General features: G+C 36.9%; 1 protein-coding gene and 1 long non-coding RNA gene across 2 annotated transcripts; both read left to right on the top strand.

Annotated features, from left to right (window-relative positions):
* The first annotated feature begins 728 nt into the window (after window positions 1-728).
* LOC148780501 (uncharacterized) lies at window positions 729-2,347 on the top strand. Its single transcript, XR_016041690.1, has 2 exons — window positions 729-1,044; window positions 1,896-2,347. It is a non-coding gene; the product is annotated as an uncharacterized LOC148780501 (long non-coding RNA).
* A 2,737-nt stretch (window positions 2,348-5,084) lies between these two features.
* LOC18436620 (Trm112p-like protein) lies at window positions 5,085-17,820 on the top strand. Its single transcript, XM_006846848.4, has 3 exons — window positions 5,085-5,200; window positions 5,284-5,338; window positions 17,520-17,820. The coding sequence occupies exons 1-3, from the start codon at window positions 5,106-5,108 to the stop codon at window positions 17,643-17,645; spliced, it is 276 nt and encodes a 91-aa protein (XP_006846911.1). The 5' UTR covers window positions 5,085-5,105; the 3' UTR covers window positions 17,646-17,820.
* Window positions 17,821-22,173: the final 4,353 nt, after the last annotated feature.

Below are 22,173 nucleotides of genomic sequence, written 5' to 3'. Positions count from 1 at the left end.
TTGGTCAAGTCAATTTTTTAACACTATTTTAATATTATTTACATTATGGTAAAGATACCCCTAGGCACAAATTGATTCACTAAAATCAAATTTTTTCAATAATTTTCAACTTCATTTGAGTGTGTTTTGTTTTAATCACATTCTTTATATGCTTTTCATATTTTTGTAGATTTTGTTTTGTATCTTTTTTGTTTTTTTCAATACTCTTTTGATCGTTCGGGACTTGCTTGGTTAGAGCGCTTGAATCAGCCGGTTTACCGGTTAGACCGGTTAAAAGCCTTCCGTGCCCCTGTCCGATTAACTGTTCCGGTTCAATTTTGCGAACACTAGTTGTGAGAGACGCATATGCTCTCTTCCTCAGTCATTCGAGAGGAGTCATCCTGAGCCGATAGTCAACAGGGTTCGAACCCTTTCGGTCGCCTTGATAACTCGAGCGCATAGTGCCTACGCGGATACGGAGATTCTCGTCGCCCTCTATCCCTTATCCTTTTGGCCAGCCAACCCGCATTCGGGTGAGTCATCATAGAGGAGTATCATCGAATCCGTATTGCAGGTTCAAGGCCATTTTTTTAGGAATAAATCAAGTAAAAATAGCAAAACAACTTATTTTTACCTGATTTTTGGTAAGTAATATCATAAAAATGCAACTACTAATTTTGGTACATTTTGGGTTCCTTTTGAACCCCAAAATGGAAATTAAGCTGGCAAATCTGCTTGAAATTGGTATATATCTATTCTAGTATGATTTGAGCCTTTATATAAACACATTTTGTGACCCATTTGGGTTACACTTTGTGAACCCATAGGCCAGGAAATTTGAGAGATAGAGAGAGCATAGGAAGAAAACCATGACAAAATCTAGATCTAGAGATGCAATATTAAGCCCTAGCCCTCCCCTGAAACCAACTTTTAGCTTAGATAAGCAAAACTCTAGTTCAACCATGCCAAGGCCTGGTCAAAACCTGATGAGAGAGAAAGAGGATGCAAGCCATAAACTCAGCCGGTTCTGATACGGTTGAGGCCTCAAAGCTACGGGTTTGCTGGGTATTTTTCTCATCATATTTTCTTTTATTTTTCAGTTCTATTGTTAGATATAGGTTTTTATTCTTATTCATTCAATATTTCGTTTTTTTTTTTATCTATGTTGGCTCTGTCACTGATCTGAGAGAGGATCTATTCGTTTTTTTAATAGATTTGACCTCATATTCAAATTTGATTTTCCCCACTCTCTGTCGCTCACTCTTAAAATGAGTTTATGGTATTCAGATTAGAGGGATCTTCCTTTGGAGATCTCTCTGATTTGCATCGTAAACAATTATGATATTTTTTTTTTGTCTTTTTTATATATCATATAGGCTGTATGATTTTCTTTTCTTTTTTGTACCACCTTTGTATACTTATGTGAGATTTTCTTCCATAAGTTTAATATATAGAAAAATATAGATTTCTCAAATGGTATCAGAGCCTAGAAAAAACCACTCATGGAGACCGCCATGCAAAACTCCTATGCAAATCACTATGCAAAACCACTCTACAAATCATTATGCAAAACCATTCTGTCAAAACCATTCACTAATACCGCCATGCCTAAAACACTACCGAAACCACCACCCCAAAAACCGCACATAGAAAACCACCGACTAAGATCGCAAGATTTGAAACTTACCTATAGAAATCCGCATTTGAAAAACAACCTCGGGAAAACTCTCTGAAACCGACATTTTTGAAAACTAATTGTCTCTAAAATCGACAGATCTAAAACATTCTTCCTTTGAAATCCGATTTTTCTCTTTCAATTTATTCGGTTTCTTGGTAATCCAATTTATCAGATTCCAGAGGGTATCTTTCGAGCTGCATTTTTTGACGAACCATTCATTGGGTCACTTTGTTTCTAGGAGTGGCTTGCTTGATTATCCTGGTGTGGAGGCATTTGTTGTATCCCCGGTTGTGGGGTTACGGACTTACAATGCTCAGGGTGATTGTTGGTTTATGTCGAGACAATCAGAGGGCCAGGCTTCAGATGCGAGTGAGGTCCTGCAAGAAAGGCTAAGGACACTAGCGGAAACATCATCTCTAATGGCCAGGGCATCTTTTAGCAACAATGATTTGACATCTATTAACATGCAATCTGATTCTTTCCTCCTCTCTCGCAAGAGACAAATGCATTTCCTCTCTCTCTCTCAATAAAAGGTAAAATGAGGCTTTGCATTGAAAAGGGCAAATATCTTGATAGTCCATATTGTTTCTTGGTAGTCCATTATGTACATTGGCCTTACAAATGTTGGTGATTTATATTGTTTTTTGCTCGACCTAATGGAAAAGTTTGAATCTTATCTTATCTTCACCTTATTTTTCTCCTAAAATTCGTTTCCAAAGTTGATTATTTTCATTTGCACACGTGCACCACCATTTTGCTAACAACAACCCATTCATAACTTTCAATCTTCTAATCCCCATCGCATCATCCACAATAGGCGTACATACCTTCTCCCATTTAATCAGGTTGCTTGTTATCATTCTCACCCCACAAAAACCTTCTCATCATACACTCAAATTACTTAGCAACATAACACACTCAAATTACTTAGCAACATAACACACTCAAATTACTTAGCAACAGAACTTGGCATCTTAAACAGAGACATATAATACAATGGCATATTTGCAAGTGCAACTTTGATGAGAGTCAATTGAACACCCAAATATAATAATTTATCCTTCCAACAATCTAGTTTATATTGCATCCTTTGAATCACAAAGTCCCATATGACAGACATTCTTGTTGAATCAATTAAAGGTAGGCCCAAATATTTCACAGGAAACTGTCCAACACCACAGTTAATAAGATTAGCAATTCCCACAACAACCTCTCTCTCACATGCCACCCCAATAATGCTTGTTTTTTTCATATTAGCTTTATGCCCAATTACCATTTCAGAACATCTTAAAAACCTTTTTAAAGTCTAAACTTCTGCATCATTTTCCCCACAAAAAGCTAGTGTGTCATCCGCATATTGCAAAATGAGACAACTATACCATTACTTTTAACTGAAAATCCACTCAACAACCCTATCTCAATTATAGAGTTTAACATGACACTAAAACTTTCACCCATTATAGTGAACAAGAATAGGGATAAAGGTTCACCTTGTCTAATTCCACGTGAGGCCTTAAAAAAACCTTTCGACTTACCATTGATTAGTATAGAAAAGTGGGTTGACTCAAGACATCCTTTAATCCATGAGAGCTACTTTTCCCTAAACCCCATAACTATTATTCCATTCTACGTTATCATAGGCTGTCTCAAGGTCAATTTTTTAAATGATACCTGCACTTTTCCTCAGCAACTCTAGCGCTTATGACCTCCTGTGCACACATAATGCTACATGTAATCTACCTTCCTTGAATAAAGGCTGATTGAGGACCTTTAATCACCATAGGCAGAACCTTTTTAAGTCTTCTAGCCAAACATTTAGTAATAATATTGTATAAGCTAGTCAATAGGCTAATAGGACGAATATTTCCAAGGCTTTCTATCATTCCTTTTTTTGTTATTAATGCAATAAAGGTGGAATTCAAAATAGTATTCACAACCCCTCTACCATGAAATTCATACATCGTGCTAACAACATCATCTTTAACAAAATCCCAGAAGTGTTGATAGAATCCCAAAGGGAAACCATCAGGCCCAGGGGCACGATCCCCAACCAAGCTAAAACTGCTTCCTTAATCTTGACTTCAGTGAAAGCCTTTCTAACTAGCTTCTCCACTCAGTAGAAAGATGTTGAAAATGCACAAGACTAAAATCAGACAAAGGGGTAGATACCGAAGTAAAGGCTTCCTGAAAATGCTTGATAATAACAGTTTCTAAACCTATCTGATCACCCTTTTCCACCCTTGGAATCTTAAGACCTTGAAGACTATTAACTCTTTTCCTTGCATTTGCAGTAGCATGAAAAAATCTAGTATTAAAATCCCCGTCTTTCACTTATTTGATTTTGAACCTTTGCTTCCAAAAGATTTGTTCTTCCCTCATCCAATTATGTAATTTTCCTAGGATTGACTTCAGTTTTGAGTGCTCCTCTTGGATCAAGGTCTCTCTCTCTATATGATATTATTTGGGTCTCTTCTTTTTCTGAATCCTTTTATCCTGATTGATTCTTCTTGTGGTTTCTCTCACTTTGTATGCCACTTCTTGATTTTCCCATGGGTTTGTGGCAATGTGCATGTTTCTTTCTTATTTAACTTCTCTCTCTCTCTTTCATTTCTCGTTCTTGAATTAGGAAAAAAAAACTTTGTCCGATGTTTTCATTACTGGACAGGGAAGCAATTTAGAAAAATAAATAAATAAAAAATTACGGAATAAAAGAGTGGTACTCATAATATTAGGCAAATGACCTCCATATGGTAATTGACCCCCCAAAAAGGGTTCATACGTAATTTGCTCATTTAAAAATCAAACAATCTTACTAATCAGTATGAAAAATAAAATACAATTATATTATATCCTAAATGAGTGTTATATTTAAGTAGGCAAGCGTATAATGTAAACCTGTAGGAACATGCAATGAAAAAGTTCAAATTGCAAAATTGATATATTGTGGAAATTAACAATAATTGCCGCAACATTTCTCATTTAATGTAGTATCTACTAACATATCATATAATTTTAGACAAAAATTAAAAATATCTAAATAGTATACTCAAAACACACGAGCACGTATTGACATGTAATATAATAGATAGATTTGCTCCGTACACATGAAGTTGTCCAGCCTTATAAGTCAATAAATAAATTTAAAGATTGTATATAATGTTATTATTTATTTAGTATAAAGAAATCATAATTACTTACAATAATTTATAATAGTTATAATAATATATAAATTACAATAATATATAACATAAGTGTAATATAATAGCTTGGGTGTGGCAGAAATTGGGTGTGGCAAGAATTATTATTTTGAAATTTGATCTTGACCATTGAAGTAAATATTGCCATCTACTTTCACATGGTCAAAATTAATAGTAACCACCTTGTACGAAAGACAAATTCTTTGCTAAATAAAAAAAGCTGTAAACGACGGCAGGAGGGGAGGGTGAGCATGGTGAAGCCACCAAGCAGAGCAGTTGTGAAAGGGGTGAGCAAGAAGCTCCTATCTGAGCTCTTGGTTTGTCCCCTCTCGAAGCAACCACTCAGGTAATAAACATCATGATTCATGGATTTGTGTGTTGCCATCAACTTACTTAACATTTTTTTTTTCTTGCATAACGGATGGACAGGGAATGCGGTGAATCCAACGCTCTCATAAGTGATGCTCTTGGCGTTTCTTATCCTGTGAGTTTCTTGTTTTTTTTTTGTTTTTTTGGCTGACATTCCATCCTTCAGAGTTCAGATTGGGAAGCAAAAAGAAGAAAAAGAATGAGAAATAAATGGTGATTAACTATTTTTACCATCTGCTTGCAAAGAATAGCAATTAGGTTAGGTTAAGTTGTATATAATTGCCGGAGAATAAGCGGTTTGGATGATATTATTGTTGAGAAACATTGACGAAATCTGTTTTCTTATGTAACCTCCAAAATTGGTTAAATGGCACCGCCTTGAAGCACACTTGCCAAAAAAAAAGAGGTATCGAATTGATGAAGTGTCTTAAGACGAACGTAATTCTTAGAATATACAGTACCCTTTAGGAATTACAACTGTGGCGAATAATTTTTATCCATAGAAACACCAAATTTGTGCTTAGCTGGTGTAGTTGCAACTGCAGATTTTTTTTTTTTTTAATTATTATAGAAAACAACTGCAGATCATTATATACATCTATCTACTTTGTATCATATTTATAGCCCTAATCCAATAGTGAGGTCTGGGACATCTTCATGATCTCTTACTCAAAGAAATACTGAATATATCCTTGCTGCTATCGTGAGGAAAGTCTTGAGAGAAACTTAGGAGTGGATCATGATCTCAGTGAACTGTCTCACTTATGATCCATCTTCACTATTACTGATAATTATCTTATAAATATTGAGAATCAATGCCTCTCTCATATGGTTATGATTGAGTATTACATGAACATTAACACGAGAATTTTTTATCTACTCTCTTAGGGTCTCAATCCCCAACATTGCTTATGAATATTCCATGTCATGATGCGTAGACAAAAAATCAATTCTGCCTTCAGTGAATGAAGTTATACACGTTTTCATAGTTTAAATGTGTCTAATCATAACAAAGAAGGTCCCTTTTTTTAATGCTAAGTTAGCCCATGTTTTGCTGGGACCTTCCCCTTTGTAATGCTATTATAAACATACAAGGACCAAGTCGATACACACTACAGAAAGATATATGCAGCTGGTATCCACCAAGTCTATACATAGTACAGAAAGATGTAACTAGGAGACTAGTTTCCTCTCTCTCTCTCGCCCCCCGTCCCCTTCTTCTCCCTTGGATTGTCAAGAAGGTATATTCACCTTTGGTGTAAGAAGGCCATTCTTAATCTTCGATGATGTGTCTCGGATGACTATAGGGACAGAGGAGGAGGTTTCTTCATATGCATGACCAACTTACTTGCCTAGTTACCCAAACTAGTGTTGGGAGTTTCAAAGCTTGAGCATGGATTTGTTATTGTACTTTCTCTTGAACTAATATGTGAGAAGCCTTTGGTGACTGGTGTGAGTCATGCGTCAGGTGCTTTTTCATATAAATGCTTTCAAAATCTCTCTTTTGAAGGTGCATTTTATTAATAGATGTTCATGGTCCTTCATATCCCATTTGCATAGGGAACATCTATTTCACAAGTTGCAATAATGGATAACCCTTCATTGGATTCTTGCGGTAGTGGAACCACCACTTTGGAAATCTACTCAGCAATCGAAGTAAAAAATGATGCTCTAGAATGTGTTGGCTTCTTCTAAACAATGTTGTTTGGGAATGTGTCAGTTTCTCCACTATTGGGTCAAGGGTGGGATTCTGTTGGTTTCCATTTTCATTAATGAGTTCATGTATGCTTCATGACATGATATCTGTTTAATTGTTTGGAACCCAAGTGGGACTGTTGTCTCTCTTCCACATCTATATGAGAATGAAGATCAAGTCTATGTTTGTGATGTACTCAGTCGTTATTTCAACAAAAAGTAGATTGCAAATATGTGTTGGTATGGTTGTTAATGTGTGACTGACACAATAATGACACCCAAACTAAAGACCTGCAGTGTTTCAAAAAGCGCTGGGCAGCACCCAGGTGGCCAAGGGGGTCCAGGCTGCCTAGTGCCTAGGGAGCCACCTGGCCGCCCAGAACTTGGGCGGCCTAGTTGATTAAAAAAAAAACTGATGAGTGATGACTGATAATGATTAATCCATAAGAATTTTGCTAATCCATAAGACCATAATCCCTAAGATTATAAATTTTGATAATCCATAAGACCATAATCCTAGTTAGAAAAAAGAAGATAGAAGTCAAGAAGAGAATTTTGACAATCCATAAGTCCATAATCCATATTTTCATACAACGCTAAAGCAGTAAAACCATACAAGCAGACACTGATAGTCTGATACACTATAGACGGTACACACAAAAGTTAGATAGTAGAACTAGAACCTAGAAAGTAGTACCAGAAACTAAAAATAAGAAAAAGAAAATATATAGAAATTCAGAAAATATGCAGTCTACGATACAATAGTCAACACAACATTCAACACTAAGAGTCTTCACTCTTCAGTCATCATCATCATCATCATCATCATCAGAAGGAATAGGGTAAGCTACATCATATGCATCAGAATCGAGGCCATCATCATCAGAGTCATCTCCCTCTTCAATATAACATGTGTCCTCCTCTGTTTCTTCTGAATCTGCCTCTTCCTCCTCTTCTTCTACCTCCCTCTTACTAATATGTGCAGAGGAGGCCTTAGGAGTCTTGGCTGCTCTACACTTTTCTATCTTTTTGTGCTTCATTGAACTCAAATATTGTATAATTTCCTCCCTAGTAGTCTCAAGAATATTTTTAAACGGGGCAACATCCCCCCTTAATATCGGCAAGGTATTTTTTAAACTGGTAAATGCCCCCATTAGTATCCTTTCTACAATAATTACATTTAATACGATTTTTGTCATTCGGATTCGGGTTATAACCATACTTCCAACCCGGATCGCCACTTTTAGAAGAACCTGGAGAAGATATTTCCAAATAACAAAGCTCATTTTCATCATTATCTGGTTCTTTTAAATTCAAAAGTTGTCTAATCTTATCCCGAATAGCTTTAGGAACTTTTTACAAAAAGCAATATTCCCTTTAGTAACGACAAGATGTTTCTTGAATCGGTTAATACCCCCATTGCTATATTTTTCACAAAAATTACACCTTATACAATTTTATCGTTTGGTTTTGAGTTATAACCATACTTCCAACTTGGATCAGTTCTTTTAGAAGTAGCAGAAATAGACCTATTCAAATGACAAGGATTTTGTTCCTGTTTTTGTTTTACAAAACTCATATATTGCTTAATCTCCTTTCCGATAGCTTCAGGAACATTTTTACAAGGACGACGTCCCCCTTAATACCGCCAAGATGTTTCTTAAACCAGTGTATGCCTCCTTTCGTATATTTTTCACAAAAATTGTATCAATTGCAATTTTGGTCATTTGGATTTGGGTTATATCCATATTTTCAACCCGGATCTCCACTTCGACTATATCCTGAAGAAGACATTTCAAAATAAAACAAGCAATCTAAAATATTAATTTTTGCACTTATTTTGATTGCTCGAACTCCAAACTCCCACCTTTGAGATGTTTTCTAGTGCTAAAACAATGTTTTAAAATGCGGGATGCGACCTTGATGTGGTGGGGGGCCGATGTGGCGATGCGGCCCGGATGTCAATAAATGTAAAAAAATTCTAAAAAATCTAAAAATATAAGTTAATTCATAGAAAAAAATATGAAGGTGATATATGTGATAGTAGATATTTTAGTTTAATGATTAACTTCAAAACTATTAGCTGTTGGAGATTCTGTATCCAGTTATCCACTATCCCCTGATAGAAACTAAAAACTTGAAACCAGCTTCATAAAGCATTCAACAATCAACAACCATAAGCACAAATTTGCACCATAAGCACAACCATCAACAACCATAAGTACAACCATAAGCACAAAAGAGTGATATTACAAAATACAAACCAAAAGTCAAGCTCAAGAAGAGTTAATAGTTAATAACTTAATCCAATCATCCATTTTGAGAGTCAATTTTGAAATTGAAACTTCATTTTTTCAAATATCAATCAGACAAGTCATCTTGAGAGTCGTCATGCGCATCATCAATATCATCCTCGACGACCTCCATGTATTCTTTTTCATCGGTCTCCTTTGAGTCAGCTTCCTCCTTGACCTCTAAAGCTAATGTGCGAGTGCGACTAGACCCAGCAGCTCCTCTACTCCTTTGTGCTCTAGTGTTAGGTCGATCTTCTTCATTAACCCCTGTTGCTAGCTCGACATTAAGCCATGTAAGATCCTCACCCTCAAACATATGCTCTTGTCTTGGATCCACGGTCCACTCACTTATGGAATCACCATCAGCTTCATATAATTGAATAGGGTTGAGCTTCGTGCGATTTTCATACCTCTCCCTAAGCCGCTCGTTATACCGCACATAAACCAAATCATTCAACTTTTTCTGCTCCAACCTATTTCTTTTTTTTGTATGGAGCTGTGGTGGAAACTTGAAATCAGATAAATTATTTAGATTTTAGATTAGAAAATTGAAATTCAAGAAATAAGGATTAAGGAATAAGGAGTAAAGGACATACATGCTCAAATGCACTCCAATTGCACTCACAATCAGATGAGCTACATGTGAGATTCAACACTCGAATAGCAAGATGTTGTAGATTTGGTGTTTCGCTTCCATATAATGCCCACCATGCAGCTGTATAATATTTTATAATTTAGAATATAGTTAAAAATTAAGGGTATAAAATAAACAATAGAACTATACATAAAGTAAAAGACAAGTAAGATTATTTTTGGGCTTTTGGCCTTTACCTGGACCTGTAGTGTCCCTATTTCGAGTGGCAATATCTCTCTCAAAGTTTCCCAAGGCTAACTTGAACTTAATCAATTCATGGCTCTGGATCTCATCCTGGATATCTTTGTCTGGCACCAACCTCTCCAGCACATCTAAGAACCTACCATTTATTACACGATCTGACTCAATGGATGGGTGCTTGTAGTGAAGAGATGGGTTTAAAAATAACCGGCTGAATGGAGGTGCCTGTGAAGCTGGGTATCACATCTCCTATCAATAATTTCAGGCATAGCCTTGCGCATATTTTCATCATCCTTTAAAACATCTTTTATTTCAGTTCTTGCCCTAATCATTGCCTCATGTATGTAGCCCATGGCGGGCTTCGCATGACCATCAACCAGTCGAAGCACTCTCATTAAAGGGCGAGCCACCTCCAATGCAATAATTATTTGACTCAAAAAAGATGTATTCAAAATAATTTTTTCAGCCTTTCTCCCATCCTTATGCTTTGACTCCATTGCTCTGAAGCAAACATGGTCCTCAAGGCACTATTTTGCTTGGCTTGGCTTCGAAGAGTGAGAAATGACGTGGCAAATCTAGTTATACTCGGTCTCACTAATTCTCTCTTCTTTGTAAAAGACCTCATCATGCTTAGGACTATGGTGTGATTGTAAACAAATCCAACAACAAACATAGCTCTTGAAATCACCCCACTCAATAAAGATGTTGTACCCATTTCCTTAAGCATAAGATTAACATTGTGAGCTGCACAAGGTGTCCAAAACATATGCTTCCCTTTCAAAGTCAAGAAATGCCCAGCGGCAACATAGTTGGCACCATTGTCAGTGATAATTTGTACCACATTTTGCTCCCCAACAAAATCGACAATCTCATCTATCAAGCCAGATAAGTATATACCATCATGTGACTTGTCTGATGCATCAATAGACTTAACAAAAAAAGTACTTGTTGGGCAGTTAACCAAAAAATTAATAAATGCCCTTGATTTCCCATCGGACTAACCATCACACATAATAGTGGCCCCATATTTCTCCCACCTTTCTCTTTGAGAAATCAAAATTTTATTCACATCAAATACAACATCCTTCAACAAGGGCTCCCTAACCTCATGTAGTGAAGGAGGAATAAGTCCTGAGCCATATTGTCCAATTGCCTGAACCATACATGCAAAACTATCCAGAGTTATAGTATTAAAGCGGCCATGTAAATCCACTTTGCAATCCACTTACATGCCGACTTCCTTTATTCTTTCTTATATTTATTGTCAATTGTGGTTTGTTTTGTTTTTTTCTTTCTCTCCTGAACTACAATTTCGGGGCTAGGGGTAAAAAAGAATCCATTGGCACCTTAGATAGAGGTGTTCTTCTCTCGGCACTACCACCAATATTTATAACCCTCTCTCTTGAGGTTGAAGTATGAGTACCCCTTTGCCTCATAGCAACTTCAGACATATCATCATCATCAACATCATCAAATAATTGCATATCATCAAGTAATTCCTTTCTTTTCTTTTTTTTTTTCTCTTTATCTTTTTCAATCTATCCAAATATTCTCTAATGTCCTTTTTTATATCATCTGTAGCTTGTGGGCATGCTCTTACATTCCCAGAAATTCCGGCTAAATGCTCTTTTTGTCGAAAAATACCACCCATATAAGTATTTCCATAGAGCAAGCATATCACACAATTTCTATCTTTCGGATTTTTTAGTTTAGCATATTTCCAAGTCGGATCCTTGTTACTAGAAGATTGGGAAGAAGACATTGCCCCAAAAATAAGTATAACAGTAGTATTGTACAAGAAGGAATAAAAAGTTACCGACTCTGTGAAGTAGTGCTCGATTTCTTCACGGCGTCTGAAATCCCCAATTTTTTATCACAAATTCACCTTAAAATCTCCAAATCAACAATAAAAAGGCATCAAATGAACATCCAAGTATCAAAAACCGCCAAATCAAAGATTTGGATGAAAAAAAAATTTTCGCCAAATTTTTTTTTTCCTTCGATTTGATGCAAAAAAAGCCACAAAAGTGGCTGGAAATCTTCGATTAAGGGGTATAGTACCCCCCCAAACAGTTTTCCTAAACATTGGAACAAAAAAAAGACCATTTTGCCCCTCCTTGAGGGGCAAAATCGAAAAACAATTTCGTGGAAACAGATGCGAGCGAGATGCGGTCTGATGCGGCGCATATGCGGCCACATCTGTCAAAAGCGCATATGCGTCTGAACGGGATGCGGATGCGAGCGCATACCGCATGATGCAGCCGCATTTTAAAATACTGTGCTAAAATAATAAAGAAGACCCTCTAATAGGATTATAAAACTCGAAAACTAAATCAAATCTACCTAGGTGATGTTTGGATCTGTTTTCCGTAATTTTGATAAACACTTTGATCCAATGAAAGTCACAAAATTTAGTTTTCTTGAGGTTTATTTCTCTCTAAAATGGGTTATTGTGGGTTTAGGTTTGAAATGAACCTAAAACCCATCCTTCGAACCACCCTTTATAGTTAAAAAAAAAAAAAGCAATACAACGAAAAAAAAAAAAGAAATTTCCGCCTCTAGGTGGGTCGCAGGCCTTGGGCGGCCGCCAGCTTAGGCGGGTTCCGTGCCTCCTAGGCGGCCGCCCAGGGACTGCCTAGGCTTGGGCGATGCGTCCAAGCCTTCTGGACTGCCTAGGCGGTCGCCTAGGCGCTGGGCGGTCCGCTTTTTTGAACACTGAGACCATATAACATGGAGTGTCAAGGCACATGGTTGGAAATCATTTTTTTCAGATGATAGATTTAGGCAGCTTTTTCCTAGTTCTTGCCTTTGTGGTTCCATGTACAATCTTTGTACTCTTTCCTTGAATTCAACTCTTAGTTCCACACTAAACAAAATTTAACCACTACCATAAATGATGTTGTGATCCTTGTCCTGTATCATTTTAGTATTTATACACAAGTCCAATCATTATCATTTTAAATAGTACACAATGTGTCCAATGTATCGTCATCATCATCATTGGAGCCTTTTGCCAACTATTTGTAAAGAGGGAGGTCTGCTGCTCCCTAGCCTTCACAAGTTCACCCTGTTAGTCGTACATGGCTGATTTCCTCCTTTACTGAAATCTTTCAGAGAACCCACCAAACCTTCCACTCCACTCTTTTCTTGTACTGCCAGACTGTATGATACTCACTCCTACTTCATTAGACCTAGTCCAGATTCAAGAGCAGCCCACCTTTATCCTAGTTACAAAACTACCAAACAGAACCAAAGCCTCAAAGACTGTTCTCCCCCCTCCTATGTAACCAATGCACACACCCTGAGTTGATATACTACCAAACGCCTTGCCCCAACCATTTCAACTATTTGCATTTTGCGTTGACCAATAGACCTCCCTGCACCCAGCCGAATAATCCTAATTATGAAGGTGTCTCCTATGTGGGGATCGAGGTCCCTAACAGCAGGGATTGAGATCCCGGAAGTTAAAAATTGAGATCATTTGAAGATCCCTTTACTGAAATGCAGGTTTGAGATTCCGGAGCGGGATTGCCACCTAGGTTGGGAGATTCCAGTAACTATGGTAGAACATGTATGATATAAACATGACATTGGATTCTACTCAAGGAAGACTTGTTTTGAAAACTACTGGCCATTGGTTTCTAGTAGACTCATTCTTGTTGGAGCTGTTTGGGTTCACATATATTTTTGGCTGGAATGATATTTCTAGTTCACTGGAAATGGGCATCTATAGACAAGATTGAGTTTCAATTGGAATAGAGTTTGGTGTCTGGTAGACTGGTACTGTTACAGAAGAATTTCTGGTTGACTAGACTCAAATTTTTGAAAAAGTTCGGGAGATACTTTCAAATTCTTTTGTATTGTTCTCATGTACTGGTGTTCATTAGGATTGGTATATTTTTGGTTGATTTGAAACTTTTTGGGCAAGAACATGACCTTGGGTAAAACAAATTAGGACTTCTCTTAAGTATACATTTATAGAACCAGTAAGGGCATCTAGCTAGGCCTGGGTACCATTTTGCACAAAGATGGTCTTTATTATGTGCAAGGCCTAGGTTAGCAAGCTGGGCATTTGGATGTTTGAGGAAATACTAATAGAGACCAAACAAAAGATTCTTTTAAGTTGGTAACATTCTGTATAATTTGCTTAATGTGTCCTGTGGAGAATTTTGCCAAATGAATGAATGTAAAAAATTATGATGTGGCACCTTTTCAAACAATCTCACTACCAACTGGGAGCATGACATGACACTTGGGTTTAGTAGTGAACCTTGGTGATGTGTCTTGGTTAATAATTTTTGAAGAAATGCCTTATATATCCAAGAAGACATAATATACTCAAAACCCTTTTTGGACAAATAGTTCTATTAAAAAGTAAAAATGTCAGGAAAGAGCTGTAAAGTTGGTGACTAAAGTGCACTGCACAACTGTAATGTGAAAGCTCATAGATCCATGCCTGGATATCCACAACTTGGTCGATGTTTCTACCACCATTTTGGCTTCTCATCATTCAGATATATTTATTGCATCATTTGGCTATAATGAATATATTATCTTTGCAAACGATGGGTGAGTATCTAGGGAGGAGAAATGAGAGGAGATTTCCAAGCAAATTTGGTTAGGAGGAAGGATGCCCCCCCCTCCCCCCCACAAAGAAAATGGTCTTTATCCTTCCTGTGGAAGTAAATTTTTTTTTTCCATTGAAGCTTAGATTTTTCTATGGGTGTGGGTATGGGTGGTCAAATGAGGGCTGCAATCTTCTGTTAGTGCTGCTTCAACATCATTATGAGTAGATTATGGAAAGGGAGAAATAATCAGATTTTTATTAAAGCCAGTTGAATGAGATTTGGTGACCATGATGGTCTAGAAGGGTGGGATGTTGTAAGCATTCCAATGACCGGTATTGGACGGCTGAAGATGATACATGTTTAGGAGAATAATTAAAGATGTTATTGGATGGCTGAAGGTGATACATGTTAGGAGTTATGGGTAAAAATAATTAAAGATGTTACATAGCTTGTATCAACCCACAAGTAACCTTTCAGATCATTAACATAAACAAGGTTTTAAAAACTCACAAAATCAATCAATTTTGGATGTTTCTAGGGCATAGGAAGAGTTTTTATAATATTTGTTGGGGGGAAGAGGGGGGGGGGTGGGATCTAACCCACTCTTTATGGGTCAAAATGGCCCCACAAAAAAAAAAAAAAAATTTCTGCCATTTTTATGTAAGGTATGGGGCACCCACCCAGAACTGGGCGTTGGATGCCCACCTAGTGCGCTTGGGTGAGCGCCTAGGAACTTCCACACCGGAGGGCCCAACCAGGCTTATGACACTTTTTTTGAAACAGTGAACATAAATATTGATGAAAATTCTGAAGGACTTAGAAGGTTTCATAGAAGTGATCTATAGGAAAATGATGGGGGAAGGGCCCTGAGTAACCTGACCATCAACGGGTGGCTTCATGTGGACCTGTAACTTGGGAGTGTGGCCCATAAAATGTCATTGAACAGACCAGACGGGATTCCTTAATCCCATGAAAGCTTGGAGGAACTTTGTGGAGATATTCGTGGACCATCTTTTTGTATTTCTAAGGCATGGTGTGTGCCCAGAGTAGCTAATTTCGTGTCTCATTATTTGTCAAACTTGATATAAACAGAGGACGAGGTGATGCTGTTGGACTTATACTATGTTAATCTGCTTGAGCCTTTCTTGTATTTACTATTTCCTAACAATGCCATACTGAGTATTCATCGACTCGGGTAAGTTGATATGGAACCTGACACTTAGACTTGGTTGCCTGCGAAGTCTGGAACACCCCTGACGCAGCGGAATATAAAGAACTTTTTTCTTCTTTTCCATTTTTTGGCAAAAGCACCCCAATTTTAGTCCAAATTTCATCCCCAAAGGCCCCCCACCACCATATACACACACACACGCACGCACGCTCACAGATCATAGATATATATATATATATATATATATATATATATATATATATATATATATATATATATATATATATATATATATATATATATGATCTATCCACTAGATAGATCAAATTTGAGCAAAAACCATTACTTTAAATTTATGTACTCCATCATGTATATGACTTTTTAATGTCTTTCCTGTTTTTTCTGTTTTTTTACCGATTTTTCACTAATGTTCCCCATTTTCTTTCGGTCTTTTGGGCTCTTTGGGTGGCTCAGCGCCGACTTGGATGAGTTGACTGAGACTTGTCTATGAAACTTGGACCAATTGGGGGGTCCAAGTTCCCTGATGAAGCCACATTTTCAAACACTGGCCATAATCGATAAGAAACCAAACTTATTGAAACAATCTTCTTCAAACAATGGCATTTCATGGAATTGCCAATTATCCTAGCAAGACATGGACAAAGCTTCTTGTCAGATTATTTGCCACAATTTCCTTCTTTGAAACCAATCAGAAAGAACAAAAAAAAGAGGGGAAAAAAACCTCCATGACTGTAGCTTTCTGATTGGCCTAATAAGGGTGAGGACCTTAACCTGTCCCAAGCCCGGGTAAAGGAGGTGGGTTGTGTTAGGTAGGGAGCCCACGTAAACTTTGCCACATCTTATTATGAGTAGCCCACCCCAAATAATTGGGATAAGGCTTGGATGATGATGACTGTAGCTTTCTGGTGGTGGCCTTCTAGCTACATCATACCTAACCTTTTAATATTCTAGCTACATCATACCTAACCTTTTAATATTCTGTCTGTGTTCCTCGCACCTCTGGAAGATGAATCACAAATTCTATTATCAAGCACTTTCAACAATGGTTAAAACATGCTTCCTCACTAGCGTTACATCGTTCATCCCACTTGTTCAATTTAGGAGCATCGTCCAATTTAAAGGGCATTGGACCTTTGGAGACATCAAGCATTTTCAGAGTTTCCCAAGTGGCATTTGCAAATCTATTGGTCGCAGCCAATCATTGGAGTCTCTTCCTCTTCTCCACACTTCTAACACCTCCTGGAAGCTCAATAGTCTGTAGAAGTTCACAAGTCAAAGCTTTGTATTTTAGGGCCAACATTATAAGCAATCAAAATCTTTGCAGAAATAATTGAAACTATATTTATTTGCCAGACAACAGCTGTTCCTTCACCTTTAGCAAACTTTTAAAGCATGCTTTTGTAAGAACCTTCTTGCGGAGCTAGTGAGATTGTGACGTAAACGTCACCTTGATTGCAAGTCTTGTTGAGCTCTGCCATAAACTTCACCATGTGTTGCAGTTGCTGAGGTTATCATGATATGGTAACTGCCATCTGGCAGTCGATAACTCTAAAATAGATGACCAGGAGTCACTTTGTCTGCTAGAAATCAGGATCCTTCCAGGGATTTCTGAAGGAGTTGTAATTGTATAAACTATTAAATTTGCTGTCCTATTTCTACTACAGTTGTCATATTTATGCTCTTTTGATCTTTTTCTTCTTGGATCTTTATAGGTAGTTAATGGCATTCCTCACTTGGTTCCAAAGGATGGGAAGCTTCTCGATACACATAATGATGTGGAATCAGATGATCTCTCGACATCGGCTGTTCTGAACCACAAAGTGCAAGATGACCATTGATAGAATTGGGGACTAAGGAGTAACAATCGCATGCTGAGGCCATTACTAAAATCTTTCTGTTTTTCTGCAAAGTAGTGCTTCTTCTTGTCATTGTAGCCTTTAATTGTATACTGTTTTTTTGTCCCTTGAATTGTAAACATTTGCATCTTTAATTTAGAGCTTGATTGGAACTGCATTTGTTTTTCACTAATTCAGTGACTGTACTGCACATATCTGGTCCCGTTGGAAGCAACTACCAAACATGTCTCCATGGGGTTTACCAAAGGCAAAAAAGTATAGAAGGATGCATAATTCTTTGGGCTTTTGCTCGTGTAAGTGTGCGAAAGTAAATTACCAGAAATGGTAATAATGGAAAATGATACATTCAACTTTACCGAAAAGTAGAATGCATAATTATTTGGGCTTTTGCTGCTGTAAGGTGGATGGAATAATTGAAAAAGAAGTCACAGACATTAATTGGTTATTGTATGTCGCAATCCACAAAAATTACTGAAATCACTTGATTGGCACTTGAGGATGATTAATCAGATGTTCCCTACTGGAATAGTCAATTTATCTTTAGACTTCTACAAACACCAAATGATTAGTTTCTTTGTCTATATTGATTTTGTAGGCTTCTGCGAAGTTTGAAGTTTGTATATTTCATGTTTCTGTAACTTTTGGATTTTCAGCAGCCTTCCTGCTACTAGCATTTTCTTTATTCCTTATGAGATATTGGTATTATAATGTATTATAATATTCTTGTAAATGAATTTCTTGGGTTTTTATCAACCCAAGAAATTCATTTACTAGAATATTATAATACATTCCCAATTGTCCAAGTGAAATTTCTTCATCCCCTCCTAGACGGATCAGTGAAATCCCTCATCAGCTGCTCTAACATCTCAAGGATAGAGATAGGCATCCAGAAAAAGAGACGTGGCAGAAATTAAGCAATGCTACATCTCAAGTTGAATTCCTAGTTTCCTACCACTGAACTACCCAAAAAAAAAAGAAAAGAAAAGAAAAAGAAAAGACAAAAAAAAGATACATTTGGCAGACATAACTGTAATATGATATTGAGATTGTATATCATGCATAATGTCCATGCTTTCTGTCAGCTAAATATTCATTCATATCTCAGATTTGATGTCTTCCACCCTCATCGACAACATAGCTTATCTGAGTATTCAGATTATAGATACATATAGGATTTTGCGCATATATTGACAAGTCACCTTTAGTCAACAAAATTCCACTGGTCAACATTACTCTCAGTGATTCATGGCTTTATCCTTGCGGTTGGCGGGAACGTTTTACGTGATATGGTACACCTGGTCATTCAGTTTGAGGGTTTTCCTCTACTAACAATCATATACTTTATTCACCCAAAAAACATTCATATGCTCTAAATTGAATTACTTTGTTCGTGTGATTAGAAGGCTTTCACTGTCCCAATGGCTCAAACATGTGGAAATCCCAATGGCTCAAACATGTGGAAATCCCAATGGCTCAAAGCCTCAAACATGTGGAGGTTCCTTAGGATTATGGGGCTCTATTGTGAGGAATTCTATGACAGAAATTATTATCGTTAAAAAGAAAAAAAGAATGACTCTCAACTTATAGTATTCCTCAGGAAGCCTGTGGATCATATCTTGGGAAAATTACAAATAACTTCCTAAATTAAACTTTCTATGCAAGTTATCTCCAACCAAACTTTTTTTTTCACTTTATTTATTTATTTATTTTATTTTATTTTCCAAAAATGCACTTTTTTAGCAAATACCCCCAAGTAAAAAAAGTATATTTTTTGGACGAAAATACTTTTTTTACATAAAAAATTAATTTTGATCGGACATGCACTTGTGCTTACAGGTGCTGTTAGACCGCTCTTTGACATTGCCAGACCTTGTTAAACTAAAAAAAGTGCGGACTGCTCTTTGACATTGTCGGACTGTACTTTGGGCCTGTTACCGTACCGCATGGGCTTATTGTCAGACCGATCTTTAGCAATGCAGGACCACATGGGTCTATTGCCGAACCGGTCTTTGTCAATGCCAGACCGTCGCTTGTACTGTCGGACCGCCACTATTATTTACCGGACCGACATTACATTGCTCCTTTTCGTGGGAAAGAGGAGAGAGGCGTGGTAGTTTAGACTTTTTTTTTAGTTTGGGGGTTGGGGGTTATTTGCTAAAGAGTATATTTTGGGGTAAAAAGTGAGAAAAATTTGGTTGGGGGTAACTTGTATAGAAAGTCTAATATTGGGGGTTATTTGTAATTTTATGTTGTTCTCACAAAGCATTTTAATATAGAAAAATTTTATATAGAGTTGAGGCTCTAAACAATCAAATTAGAGCCAACCTCAAAATTTTCTCGAGAAGAGGTTGTTTTGATGCCCAAATATCCTCAAATTGATCATCTCAACATCAAGATGTATGGACATGAGAAAAAAATGAATTTCCAATTTTGGAAACGCGCACCTTGTAATACATTTTTGGACTGTCAATTTTCAAGATTTTCAAGTTTTCATAGATCTACTCGATCTACACTATTTTTTAAGTTTTAAAATTTATAATTAAAGATGAAAATATATTTTAAAGCTATCACAAAGATTTTCATTGTTAAAAGCACATTTCTCGACACTATTTAAACATGGGCTCTAATTTGATTGTTTAGAGCCTTGGCTCTATACAAACCGCACCCTTCTTAATATTCCTCTAGATCCAAAATGTAGAGTCCTTTGAAATCTCTCTATGGTCTTTAAGAAAATATTCGTGACCATCTCAAAGTTCAAAACCACAATTTTACAGGATTGGCATTTCCTTTACAGAGGAACAGTTGGACAGTTGGGATGCGCAGGCAATCCGTGCTTGTGGCTGGCTAAGCAGTATCGACTGGGTTTAAGTTCTAGTTATGTGCATGCGTATGGCCAACGCTACAAAACTCCCACCAAAGTGACATTATCAGGACGGAGGGTGATGGGGTGGAAGCTGTTGCCTACAGCAAAAGAAGTGGAGAGTGGAGCTGATTGATTTACCACACTTCTTAAGGCCCCATTTTGGCAGTCATATAGATAAGGCAAAATTGCTTACGGACTAGGTTTCCACACAATATTACGGTCTGCGCCATATTTTTCTTTTATTTACACGGGGAACATCTCCCTCGCCAAATTCCATTTTTGTTTTAGTTTCACCCTTTGTCCGAAATTACTAATGTCCTACTTAATACTGCCCAAGCCCTTTGTTCCGTGATGGCATTGAACTCTCCCAAGAGAGAAAGCCAAACCGACTAGGAGGGCATCTATACAATTCTCTTCATGGGTTTCAAGAAGATTCTTCACTATTGCTTGGACCTATCTTTCCATTCTTTCTCTTTTAAGTACTCAGGAGATTCTGTTACATGTGTGAAAATAAATCACACATATGAGAGTTTTATTTAATTTTTCTCTCTTTTATTTTGGGCCATTGGATTGCATCTAATTCGATGATTGTGGTGTTGTAAGAATTTTACTCTTTTAAAGGGATTAAAACTCATTTCTTTAGGGAGAGAAAAAGTGAAAAAAAAAATAGAGAGATTGAGCTGCAATTGGGTTTTCTCTTGAGAGCTTGGTATGCTCTGTTTTAAAGAGAAAAAGTGAGCAAAAGGCTTGAACTCCATTGTGGGTTTGCTGTGTGCTCTCTTTTAGAGAGAGAAAGTGTTAAAGAGAATCCATTTTTGGGTGTTCTTGGTACCTTGTTTTTGGGCTTTATTTAGAGTGGAAAAAGGCTGCTGGAAATTGATATTTTGAGCTCGATTTCCCTTTGTAATCTTCCCAAATCATTAAGTAAAGTCTCGCACAATTCTCTCGTGGATGTAGGTCACGGTTTGTGACCAAACCCCGTTAAATCTTTGTGCTATGTGGATTGAATGTTGCTGAATTTTTCATTCTATGTTATTGCTTTGATATTGTGTAGTTTCCATTGCTTGTTTATATTAACATGAATGCACAATAGCTGTGAATGTTATAAACCCTTTTTAATTTTTCACCAATCGATCCCAACAATTGGTATCAGATTCTAGGGTTTATTCTTCATTGTGTCTGTGAAGGAAGGGTTTTTTTTTGCTATTATGGTTATTTACTGTATCTTTTTATTGAAAATGGAAAAGGTAATGGAATTTGAAAAATTAAATCAAAGTAATTGGCCAATATGGAAAATGATGATAGAAGATTATCTTGTTGGAAAAGAATTGGATCGGCCACTTCTAGATAAGGAGGCCATGCCTGTTGGAATGGAAGATTGGGAATGAGATATTCTTGATCGAAAATATTTGGCAGCTATTAGACTATGTATTTCACCATCAATTTTATTTGATGTTTGTCATTATAAAACATCTACAGATCTTTGGGAATCTTAGAGCAATCATTTGAGCAACAAATGTATGCGATGAAAAAATTATTTCTTTTGAAAATGAAGGAAGGTGCTACAATTAGGTCGCATGTGAGTGAATTTAATTCAATTTCTGCACAATTGAGGTATTTGAAAGTGAATTTGGATGAAGAAGTGTT

Source organism: Amborella trichopoda, chromosome 9 (assembly GCF_054954075.1).
Source record: "Amborella trichopoda isolate Santa Cruz 75 chromosome 9, AtrichopodaSantaCruz75HAP2 v2.0, whole genome shotgun sequence".
Classification (NCBI taxonomy): domain Eukaryota; kingdom Viridiplantae; phylum Streptophyta; class Magnoliopsida; order Amborellales; family Amborellaceae; genus Amborella; species Amborella trichopoda.
The sequence above is the reverse complement of the archived record's forward strand: the minus strand, read 5'-3'. Positions and strand labels throughout refer to the sequence as shown.

Coding starts and splice junctions, on each gene's coding strand:
- LOC18436620 (XM_006846848.4), top strand. CDS start 5,106: ATGGTGAAGCCACCAAGCAGAGCAGTTGTGAAAGGGGTGAGCAAGAAG. Junction 5,201..5,283: donor CTCTCGAAGCAACCACTCAG/GTAATAAACATC, acceptor ACGGATGGACAG/GGAATGCGGTGAATCCAACG. Junction 5,339..17,519: donor CTCTTGGCGTTTCTTATCCT/GTGAGTTTCTTG, acceptor GGATCTTTATAG/GTAGTTAATGGCATTCCTCA.